Consider the following 12,311-nt stretch of genomic DNA (forward strand, 5'->3'; position numbering starts at 1 on the left):
TCAGACAGAGAGGTCAGTTGACCCAAGCTGGAGAGGCAGCAGATGTCTGGCAGCACACAAGAGAGTACAGTTTCCATTTCGAACCAGAGTGGGAAGTTCATTTGGAAATTTCACAAAACTGGAGCAGCACTGACTCTTGAGAACATCGCGCTTCTGCTGCTGAGAAGTCCCCTCTGCCTTTTTCACCATGGGGAAGGGCCTCAATTTTACGTTTCATTTGACATCCAGTGGCCAGGCTATGAGTTGTGTCTGCATGAATCTTGTGCTGGATCCAGTTCTTCTCTGCTTGCAGATGCCTGGGGGTATGGACCCCTCTTCTCTTCTCTTGTCTTCTCTCTTCTCTTCTCTTCTCTTCTCTTCTCTTCTCTTCTCTTCTCTTCTCTTCTCTTCTCTTCTCTTCTCTTCTCTTCTCTTCTCTTCTCTTCTCTTCTCTTCTCTTCTCTTCTCTTCTCTTCTCTTCTCTTCTCTTCTCTCTTCTCTTCTCTTCTTTCTCTTTCTCTTTCTCTTTCTCTTTCTCTTTCTCTTTCTCTTTCTCTTTCTCTTTCTCTTTCTCTTTCTCTTTCTCTTTCTCTTTCTCTTTCTCTTTCTCTTTCTCTTTCTCTTTCTCTTTCTCTTTCTCTTTCTCTTTCTCTTTCTCTTCTCCTCCCGTTCTGTGCTTATCTCCATCGGAAAGGCAAGGACAGGTTATTCAGGCACTTTTAGACACTTTGCTGTGTTGCATACAGTCCTGATTGTCCTGGTTCCAGTTAGGACAGAGTTAAGTAGCTCATAGTAGCTGGTAGGGTGCTATGTTTTGGATTAGGATGAGAAGAGCGCTGATAACATGCTGATGTTTTAATTGTTGCAGAGCAGTGTTTACACCAGGCCAAGGACTTTTCGGCTTCTTGCTCTGTCCTGCCAGCGAGCAGGCTGGGGGTGCAGCAGGAGCTGGGAGGGGACAGACCCAGGACAGCTGACCCAAACTGGCCAAAGGGGTATTCCATACCATCTGACGTCATGCTAAACAATATATAGGGGTGGCTGGCCGGGGTGGGGGGGCCGGCTGCTCGGGAATAGGCTGGGCATCGGTCAGCGGGTGGTGAGCAATTGCATTGTGCATCACTTGTTTTCTTACACATTATTATTGTTAATACTATTACCATTATCACTATTATTATTATTATTGTTATTATTATTTTCCTGTCTTAATAAACCGTCTTTATCTCAACTCACAGGCTTCACTTTCCCGTTTCTCTCCCCCCATCCCAGAGAGGGAGGGGGGAGGGTGAGCGAACGGCTGTGTGGTGTTTAGCTGCCAGCCGGGTTAAACCACAACACTGATCTATACATATAATCTAGATGGAACCTTTTGAAGACAACCAGCGTAGCATGGTGGTCAACTTTTCTTTTCCCAGGGATCAATATCTTCTTTTTGTCATGCCATCCCCCTAAGATGAATTTAAGCACAGAACTGAGATCTGATGAGTCCATCCATTTAGGTAGAAGATTTAACATATAGCACAGGAGTGTTTAAGCAGGTTTAATCAGAAACTCAATCTAACTATATTTGTTTGGGACAGAAGGTGACATTGGTTGAAACCTCTGGCCAAGACAAATTGTTTTGCTGTAAGTTGCTAGGAGTTTTTGTTCCAAGTTAGATCCCTTTGAGAACAGCCTTTCCTTATGTAAGAAACCAGCAATTGAGACTGAAAAAGACTTTAATGGTGACAGCACATAGTTTAAAGGGGGAAACTAGTGGTAGGTGTTTTAAGAGAATTGTTGTTCACTCTACGATATCCTCCTGTGGCTGAGAGAAAGCTTGGCTGAACGAACAGTATCACCCAGATCCCCTCGACCTCAGCATGGCCAGAGCTTCCCTTGCAGTCTCAGCTGACTTAGGAGCTGTGGGGCATGTTGTATCATAACTTTCTTCATATCTGTGGTGACTGCGGTAGCTTTGGTCAGGATCCTCATCATGCCAAGCAGTAGTATCGGGATCCTCATCATGCCAAGCATATGCTCATAGTGAGAAACAGCGTGTGCCCCACAGAGTGGGAATTAAAAAAGATGAGTAGCATTAGTGCCACTTTGATAAATGAGAAACAGAAGCAGAAAGAGAGAGACTGGGAGAGCTTGTTTTGCTGAAAGTCACCAGGGCTTTCAGAGGAGAGCCGGGTGATAGCTCTGCTGCTCGAGGAAGTAGCCTCTGGGCTTTCACCATGAACAACTCTAAAGAGGGTGGACAACACTATCCAAATCATCTCCCAGCTTTCTGAGGAAGGGATGGTTTAGCGTTACATGGTCTTGAGAGGCTGAATAGAAAAACAGAGCTTGTTATTAGAGGCACAGTAAGTGGCAGAGATGACAGGTTGCTCAACGATTTCTATTATAAGTATCTTTTTTCAGGCATTCCGATATACCAATTTTTCGGATTTCAAAAGTAAATTTTTGTGCTTGGTGTCTGAAAGTTTTTCTCCCAATTACAGCTGAAGTCTCTTCTGTATTTTTCAGGATAAGTTTAGGAAGACATAGATTGTTTATACATCTTAAAAATTCATCTTTCCTGAGAAGCCGTCATGCCTATATATTGTGGAAGAAATACTTGATATAAATCCAGTGTTGATTCCAGTGAGAGCAATAAAATGATAGCAATGTAAGAGCAGAGCTGAACCGAGCTACCTTAAACATGTGAAATGGGCATTTTTACTTCTACATTGCGACTCCCCTTAAATGAAAAATAATTGGAGTACCTTCCATTTATTGCAAGGGATATGTACACAAGAGAGTACCTTGCATCATGCAGGCTGGTCTGCACTTTGCAGCGAAGCATGGCTTGGAGATAACAGAGCTAATGGAAGTGGTAAAGTCAACACAGCGTTTAAATGTGGAGTGTTTTCCTCTGCTCACAGACAGCACGGACTTGCCTCATCTTAGCATTACATGTCTTCTGGACCTGAGTTAGCTTCTCAGCATCGTTCAGGTCTGCACGGCATGGAGATACCAGCTCTGGTTTGCACTGGCCTGGTAGATTCTGCACTAAGCTTCACTGCTGACATGTGGGCTGTTATCAGTGGCCCCATCTCCGTTTGGACCCATCCCATTTTTGCTTTAGGAACACAAGAGTAATGGATGAGCGTTCAGTGAAGAAGAGTCTGCTGTCTCAAACCGCGGAATAGATTTCAGCTTTAGATCACTGAAAGTCAGAACAGGGCATGTCTTTTCTTAGCCATCATAAATTATCCATGCAGGATGTACAGTAAAAGGCTGTTTGGCTGCGTTAAAATTGGCTAGACAAACAGAATTTCCATCTCTCTCAATGGCTCCTTCAACACCTAATTAGTTCCCAGATGCTAGTTGAACAAGATGTCTTTTATCTTTGCTAATGTTATCTTCCTATACCTCCTAAATGCCCCCTGGTGCCATTCTTCACTTTCATCTCTTGTCCCTCAAGAGAAGGCCGGACGGGTGTTCAGGAAGCTCTATTCTGAAGGTCAAGCTTGTAAAGACTGTGGGTCAAGTTGATCCTGTTATACCAGCCAGTACCTGGAGCAAAAGCTTTGAATCCAGAATTAGACTGATGTGATGGAGAGGAGGGTACGACTTCCTTTCCGTGCACGTTTCTAGGATCAGTATCCAACAGGAAAAAATAGAACCACGAATTTTATTTCACTGTCAGTTCCATTTAATACAATTTAGGGACAAATTCGATGTTCGTCTTTTCCCGTTGCTAGAAGGTGCAAAGTCTGTATAAATCTGCCATTTCAGCTGGCATAACTGCTTGTTGTGGGCAAAGAGAAAGCACACTCAGATGTAAAACAGCAGGAAATATCAGACTGCACCCCTGATCCTTCCCGGTCCCTCAGAGCATAACCACTCGGCACCTCAGTTATGTTAATACCCAGGCTATCGGCCAACAGTGATTTACCTTGGCAGGTCTGATTTATATCTGAGCCCAGCAATTCTCTCCCCTCTGGCAGGAATGAGTGACCAAACAGCCTCCTTCAAGCTAAGTATTTATCAGAGCAAGCAGATCTTCAAACCAACAGAGCAGACTATATATATACATACAGCTTTCCCCTAAGGCTCGTGAAGCCGTGTCTCTAGCTCGGTTCAGTTTACTCAGTTCAGATGATGTGCTCTGTTGTGTGTGTGGTTTTTGTCAATAGACTCAAAGCTCCGACACAGTCACTTTTGCAGTTTTATAGATTAGAATCAATCTGTTCTTCAGCTAAGCACTTTGCACCATCATCCTTTAAGTATCTGTTGTATTTCTTTCTTATCTGCATTTTCCCTGTGCTGCACTGGAAAAGTACCCTCGTAAAAACAATTCCAACAGACTCGTGTAGCAGCATTTCTCCACTTTGACCAGGTTATGTGTGGTCCCTGTAGGATGATTATGTCTCCAGATTTATCCTGTAGTCACACCGCAGCTAGTTTTCTATCGCAGAAAAGACCAAGGCAAGTTGTGAAGACAGCAAATTTCACCGTTTCTGCTCTTAGATCCATATGCCCACACTACGGAGCATGCAGAATTTGTACCAGCGCATTTGGATCATTCCCAGTTTCAGTCTTGCCCAATTTGCAGCTGCAAAGTTCTGAGTTTCGACAGCTTCCCTGCGAGGGTATTAATAATACTTACAAATTACACAGCACTCCAAAACCCTGTGCAAGCATTAGCTAATTGTGTAGCACTCCAAAGCCCTGTGCAAAACATTAGCTAATCAATTCTTGCAGCACCTATCGAGTGTATCAATATCCTCCAGTCCCTTGTGCAGAGAGGTAAATGGAAGCAGAAGAATGTGGACACCTGCTCGGAGCCACGTTTTCCTTTGCTCCCACGTCTTCCTTGGCAGTGCCGCCCGGCTGGCTCGCTGTGGGTGAACACGTGGTTTCCAAAAAGAGGTCACCTCTGTGGATGTGAATGCAGATTTTACCAGCTAGACATGATTTCAGCCCACTGCGGGGCTCTGCTGAGGTCACTGACATTGATTAGATTGGGAAAACCAACATCAGTAAGTGACATAGAGAAGACTGGGCCAAGCACAGCAAACTGTTAATGTTAGCTAGAATAACAGCCAAGTGTTTACCGGTGTGGTGATCCAGCCGACTGAAGGCAGCACAAAGGAAACACTTTAAAATAATATATCGGTGAGGTGATGCATCTAGGAGGCACACCTGCTGCCGTCCTACAGAGGACTGGGTCCGTGCGACTAATTCCTGCAGGCCTTGTGAAATAACACAGCTCCTTCACCCCTTAGTGCTTCCAAACAGAAGAACCCAGCTTCAGGGTTGCTGCTGATGATAGAAGGTTTTGGGTAACCGATACAATATGGGGGAGCCCTACACATTTTACACAGGCTGGAGCACTTAGCATCATGAGGTTGCTTTGCATACAGTTTGACACCAAGGATGGATGATGATCCAGAAGCACGGGCTGTCACAGGTGTCAAGGTTCCTCGCAGCATTTTCAACATCAGAGATTTTACAGGGAGCATTAGAAATGCAGTAGCTCGGTGGAACTCGCTGAGACACGAGACAAACTGGGTATTTCGGCTGAGCACAGGCTGTAAGCTTGCTTTTAAAGTGCATATTGAATCAAGCGCAGGATGATGCTATTTTTATTAAAAGCCACAAAATGCTTGAAACCAATTAATACTCCACTGCTTTACTAATGCCTCTGCTCAGAAAATTAAATGCTTGCATTTAACAAAACCAATTCTAAAGCTTTTTCTGTCAAAATTATAAGTGGGTTCAACCCCTCCTCTAAACTTCATGAACTGTGCATTTTCAGCACAACATACCAAAACGCCAATGACTTCCAGTCCAGTCCTTCAAGTATTTGGAGGTACAAGGGAATTGTGCTTTTCTGGCACAGTTCATTCCCAATTCTTAAGGCACTTTATGAGCACTAGCTACTTCCGTCTGAATATAAACAAGGAGCCAAACACCTTGAATGTGTTGTTGCCATGCTGTAATGTCAAATGATTAAATATTTTGACAGACTTTGGCTCAAGATAATCATCTGGCTACAAAAAGCTGAAGCAGCAATTATTGTCAGTTCAGAGGGCAGCAACAAATCCAAGCGCAGGAGCACCGCGTGCTAAATACAGTTGCTTGGGAATAAGTGAAGGACAACCCTCTGGTTACACCGGTTTGGTTTATTCCTTGGCAGTCTACCATATAAATTCCCCTTCTGAGGACAGCATTTCACATCACCTAGCACAACTGAGCTGAACCAGTGGAACGAACTGATTTCACTGACATGCAGGCTGTGCTGCGTCCCAGTGACTCGATGCATGGCCTTTGGGTGACAAAGCGAGAACATCTGGAAGATGGTACCGTCTCTGCAAAAGACGAGGATGTCCCTTAAAATCTTTCTAACTGCATCTGCACGTTGTGGGTACCCCTCATGATGGCTGAGATGGGACTGGGAGTACTGTTTTAGGTGGCAGATGGTTGGATAACCAACTGGCAAAGTGCAAATGGAAGAAAAAAGTAGGGTTTGATTGCTGCAGTCCATGGTGGTGAGTGTCCAAAGTCATGTCTACTGATAGTTTGTGCCACTTGGTCATCCTGCACATGCACTGTACGGCAGCAGCTCCGCTCTAAACAGTGCCTGAGAGCACACCTCCAGCCTTGGTGCCACCAGGAGGGAAACTGTTTCTTGTCCAGTACGTGCTGCAGAAGTCCAAATATCTTTATCCAGGATAACTGCTCCAGTTCACTGACCCACTAATGTATTTTCCTTATGAAAGCTGAGCATTTTCAGGATTGGTTCTAAGGCAAAGCATCTGCAAAGCTTGAAGCATCCATGAAGGACCTGACACAGGCAATACTATAGCAGGAAGCTTCATACTGCCCATGTCTGTGTTCACAACTGAGGAATTTGGGATTTCCCTGCACCAAGTCCTGGTCACAGCTTGGCGGAGCTGTCTCAAGAGGTTCAGAGCAAATCACTGAACAGGGGCAGGTCACCAAGGTGGAAGTTGTCTACGGGTAGGGAAGGAACATAAATCGGGAATTGCTTGCACACCAGCATCTTGGATAAGCTGCGGTCTAAATTGGCCTTGCTGCTGAGGGAAGGGAAGGTGGGCTCCTTCTGTGTTTAAGACGCCTCCAAGATGATCCAGCAGAACTAAAGGCATTTTGCACTGCAGGCTGAGTATCACAAGTTGGTAGACACACACAGAATATGGTGTTTCAGAGAAGAGTCGATGTGACTTTAGAAGAGGAAACTCTTGTCTTGCAGACGTAGTTTTCTGAAGAGATCCAGTGAGTTAAAGGCAGCCAGGTGCTGTGGATTAAGAGGAAAGTTTCCCTTCTGAATAACTGGTTATAGACAGGAAGTAAAAGACACAAATAACAGGGCAGTTTTCACAATGAAGGGAGATTACCAGGTATCTGTCTTGGGAACCCGTGCAGTTCAATATCCTCATAAAAGAGCTGGAAAAGGGAGACAGTCGACAGTGACGTGCTGCAATCTGCTGATGGTATAGAGTTATTCCATGTAAGCAAAAGTAGACATGACTACAAAAAGTTGCAGAGGAATCTGACAATATCAAATGTCTGGGCAATAAAATAGCTGCTGAAATTCCATGTCGATAAAAGTCAAGTGCAGACACAATGATAGGGTTTAAATTAGCCCGCAAAAGAGGTCCTGGCATCATTGCAGATGGTTCTTTGAAAACGTCTGCTCAGTGCTCAGCAGAGGTCAGAAAGGCAAGTGGAATGCAAAGAATTTCTGGGAAAGAGATGGCGAATAAAAGCGAAAATGTAAGTACACCACTGAGTAAATCCGCAGTGATCTTGAATAGAGTGCAATTCCAGTCACCCCACCTCAATGAGGCGGTAAAATAGAACCAGAAAGGATGCAGAAAAGGGCAAGAAGGCTGACCTGAGTTATGAGTGGGGAGTCTAAACAGCCTCAAACCCTGAAGCCCGCAGAAGAAATGACTGAGCAGGATTAAGGCAGAGGTGTAAAATCAAAATCTCCATGGACAGAGCGAATAAGGAATTAGTTTCTGCAGCAGGTGATGTAATGACATGGTCAGGCAACAAGCTCAAAGCAAACAACAGGGATAACAGACTTTTGCAGGTTATAGTAAATTGGGAAACTCATCAAACAAAATATTTTACATTCCAGAAGCACAAGTTGTTTAAAAAAGTGGTAGCGCTGTGGTTCCCAGTGCTGGCTCCAACATGTTCATGCTCTAGCACCTATCCTGATGTACTGAGTTGGCCATGTCCCCTTTGTCTTTCTTGGCTGGGCAGGACTTGGGTTCTGGTTTGGTTTGGCCTCTGTCTGCTGAAGCCTGCCAGGTTTTTGGGGGCTGGATTATAGTCTGCTAAAGGATGGCTGTGACCTTGCAGTATGATCTCTTGCATGACAAAAGCCACAGAAGTCCCTTGAATGAATTAATGAATTAGTTCTGTTTGAACTGCAGTGGAATATTTGGGTAGAAAAAAGATCCAACAGTATTTTAAATTTTTTTTTGCACTGTGGAAAAGGTCCCAAGCGTCGATTCCACTCTCCCTCATTTGGTCCTTCCCATTTCTTCCTGCAGATGCTGCAGTAGCCCTTTTGGCTGCAGCATCGTAGTGGGAGCTCACATTGGATGGCTCAGGAATCGTGTGGACTAAAAAGCAAGGACTAAAAAGTCTGCTAGAACAGGATTGTTGTCAAATTATGTCTGCCTCAGTGGCAGGAAATCAATCAAGAGTGGGCTGATTTACACCTGCCAGAGCCAGCACATCATGAACTTCATCATCTTTCCGAGTGATGTTTTTATCTTTGCACTGACACAGTAAGTGCGAGGAAAATATTTTCCCATTTAAAATCAAAACATTCAAGGTAGTGTTTGGCAAAGTGTTGGAGCCTGGGGTTCCCACTGCCTCTGAAAAGAGTGCTGGTATCTTTTGCTAATGACCAAAGTGCAATATAATGAGTTGTCTTGGGCTTCTGCTTTATTTAGCGTGCAGTGTTTTAATAGGATGTTAGTAATTCTGAAAGGGATAAATGATGTTTATGCCCTCTTGTGGTATGTTATTGAACAGAATGGATTTTTCTAGCTGACAAAATTAGGCCAATGATGGAAAAGTCCCAGGTAAAAATCTGTAACAAATACTGTTTTGCACAGTAGAAAAATATCCATCCCTCCAGCAGCATCCTCATGACTCAGACAAGGGGGGAAGCCAATTTTGCATGCATTTACAGCAGCAAGTAAATGACTAATGCCCATGATGACAGAGTTTGTGCCATCTTTCTGCAGTGAAGATAATGTTAAAAGTGCTTTTCTTTGCTAGAAATGTTAGAAAGTAAGTGAAATACTGCTTCTAAAAGCAGCTGTGTTGACACCTCATTGTTAGTGGTTGCCAACCTGTTGTGATACATACCTTCATATTTTTTATCTTCTTTGCTAATACATCTGACAGGTAAGTAATCTGCTTCCCCTGGGACAAAACCTGTCCCAAAGATGAAAAACATGGTTCAGGGATGTTATGTGGGAAAATATGGCCAGATTCTGTGAAATTGGACTTGTTATCCCTCTGTGTTCAAATACAGGATCATACCATGAATGAGCTAGTCCACAGCTTCCTAACCATAGAATCATGAAATGGTTTGGGCTGGCATGGACCTTAAAGACCATCGAGTTTGAACCCCCCTGCCATGGGCACGACCCCTGCCCCCAGCCCAGGCTGCCCCCAACCCCATCCAGCCTGGCCTTGGGCACTGCCAGGGATGGGGCACCCACAGCTCCTCGGGGCAGCCTGCACCAGAGCCTCACCACCCTTATTGTGCCAAATTTCTCCCTAATGTCCAATCTAAACCTGTCCTCTTTGAGTTTAAAGTCTTCACCCCTTGTCCTGTCCCTACACCCCCTAAAAAAGAGTCATCAAGTATGTAGAAGACCATTATAAAGAGGAAGGGAATAATTTCCTTTCCACATCCATGATGAATATGACCAAAAGAGTGGGTTTAAATGAAAATTGTGGGCTTAATCCAGGCTAGGCTTTAACCTTTCTAAAAGGATGGTAACTATTAGAATGGGCTCTTTGAGGGACTTTGAGTATCTGAAGATCTCTGAGGAACAGCTAAATGTCTGCTGGGAGTAAGGTGGCTATTGTGAGTTGTATCATGATGAAAGAAGTTGGACTAGATGACTTACTACAGGTCCTTCCAGGTCTGGTTTTGTGCTGCTGTGTGATGGTTTCCTTTTATTTGCTTTATTTTTCAGTTTGATAAGATGACACATATTTGTCTGGTAATCAGTTTATATGCTAACCCTTTGTTCTTAAAGTTGATCTTGCTGTCAAGCCTGGCTGACAGCAATGCAGCTCTACCTACGTCCAGTGCTTCAGAGGTGTACTTTGCAACAGCAAACACTGTAGTCTGACACCAATTAAAGTGCTTATTAGATTATCATGGACTGCAGAGAACATGAGTTATGTCCCCACTGAGATGAGGACCAGCTCCAAAATGTTGGTGTTCACCAGTTTCCTTAGAAAAGAAAAAATCAGTAGGTAAAATGTATGGCAATTCATGTGAAAAAAAGAAGTTCCCTCCATCAGAAACCTTTCAGGAGTTTCAAATTCGGTTGAGGGATATCAGAAGTTAAAGTCTAATTTAAAATCCCCACCCACATTCCTTCTTCTCCTGCAAAGTGATTACTGCTACTGGTCCACGCGTTGGCAAATCTTCTTTCAGAGATGAGCCATAATTTGCCTTAAAAGTACCTTCTGGCCATGGTGGAAGCGTCCGTTTTGAAGAAGGGGTTTGCAGCAACTGTGAAAAGAGCCCAAATGTTCTTATTTCCCACTGACATCAGTGGGGCTCAAATTTCATACCGAAACTCTTCTTGGCATGAGCCAGTTTGGGCTGGAAGAGACATTTCCAAGCAAAGGCACCTGCCAGGTAAAGTCCTCGGACCCCTGCAAGGCAGCTCGCCAGGCTCGATCAAAGTCTGCTCTGTTGCCTCTCACATCTGTTTTCCACTTCTGCTGATGGCACCACATCCTTGCCTGGTGTGGCTGATAAAGAGGAGAGAACGAATGTGTGGCCAGAGCAAATTAAACAAATGAGCCATTAAAACTGGAGGGCGCACTACCTCTTCTCGCTGACGTGTGCTTTGGTGCCTGCAATGTGTCCTGCTGAAATTACGTGTGAGTGAGGATAAAGGGCTTTCAGGGATGTGCTACAGCTGTGGTCCAAGCACTGAGAGATGTCTGTGGCTGCTGCTGAGAGGAAACCTAATGTCAGGCATCAGCAGAGAAGCCAACAAACCACTAATGGCTTTCCATGTTGTTTCTTGACAGGTATTGACAGAGAGCGGTTTTGGGACCATCACAACAGAAATCCGCGAGGCTCCGGAGTTTTATTACGCCGAAGATTACCATCAGCAGTACCTCAGCAAGAACCCCGACGGATACTGTGGCCTCGGGGGAACGGGGATTTCCTGCCCGATCGGGATCAAGAAATAGCCTCTGCTCATGCCACCGCCTCCACTTTGTTCTAGAGGGTTGTTTGGAAAAGGTCTGACAGCACCAATAGGTCTTTCAGTACGCCCACAGCACCAATACATAAAGATTTGGGAACCCTGATGTGGCATGGCTTTCTGTAATCTGAGTAGCTTCCAATTCACTGGCATTAAAAGCCAAAGCAGAGTCAGAAATTGCACCTGTTGGCAAGCACAGCTCCTTGCTCTGTGCAGTTCCCTGGGTTTCCTTGCATTCTCGTAATCTGGAGAGGAAAGAAACTTTTAAAAGTTTGGCTTGAAATGCTGCTAAAGTGATGAATTAGGGGGTGGCTGCACCTGTTATCCACTTTGCATAGCTACTGCTTATAGACACCCTTATTTTCTTGCGTTAATGAATTTGCTCATGCTGGAGCTTTGACTTCTGGAGACATGGTTGGGCTCATCTTAACTATCACAACCCCGTAGCTTGATGTCTTTGAGAATGATAAATTTATAAGATCCATAATTCTCTTACAATTCCACTTTCACAGCAACATGTAGTATCACCTATAGTGCCTATTTTCAGGAGCAATTTTAGTACAAAAAAAAAAAAGGTAAAAATTGTAATGTGATACTTCTTTTTTTGACAGTTCCAAAAATGTATAAACACAAAAAGAAATCAATTTTGTTTCCTGCGCTACAATAAATTATAAAGAAAGGAGAGAAAAATGTTGTCTGCAATGTGTTCCATGCCTCTAAATATATGTCTGGGTAGATCTGGAAAACATATCCAGTAGTATAAAAAGCTGCAACCTACTAATTAAACTAGGGCTTTTTTATCTGTATTAAATGTGCAAGATAGTGCAGAGGAGTATATTG

The 12,311-nt window shown here is 44.1% G+C and overlaps 1 protein-coding gene across 4 annotated transcripts in view; it reads left to right on the forward strand.

The window, feature by feature from the left end:
* MSRA (methionine sulfoxide reductase A) overlaps positions 1-12,161 on the forward strand; it is a 275,276-nt gene extending 263,115 nt beyond the window's left edge. For all 4 annotated transcript variants that reach the window (XM_083831270.1, XM_083831271.1, XM_083831273.1 and 1 more), the window contains one exon: positions 11,293-12,161. In XM_083831270.1, coding sequence (XP_083687396.1) covers positions 11,293-11,457 — 165 coding nt within the window. In that variant the 3' untranslated portion in view covers positions 11,458-12,161. The remainder of the gene's footprint in view (positions 1-11,292) is intronic.
* Positions 12,162-12,311: the final 150 nt, after the last annotated feature.

Source organism: Anser anser (genome assembly GCF_964211835.1).
Source record: "Anser anser genome assembly, chromosome: 3".
Classification (NCBI taxonomy): domain Eukaryota; kingdom Metazoa; phylum Chordata; class Aves; order Anseriformes; family Anatidae; genus Anser; species Anser anser.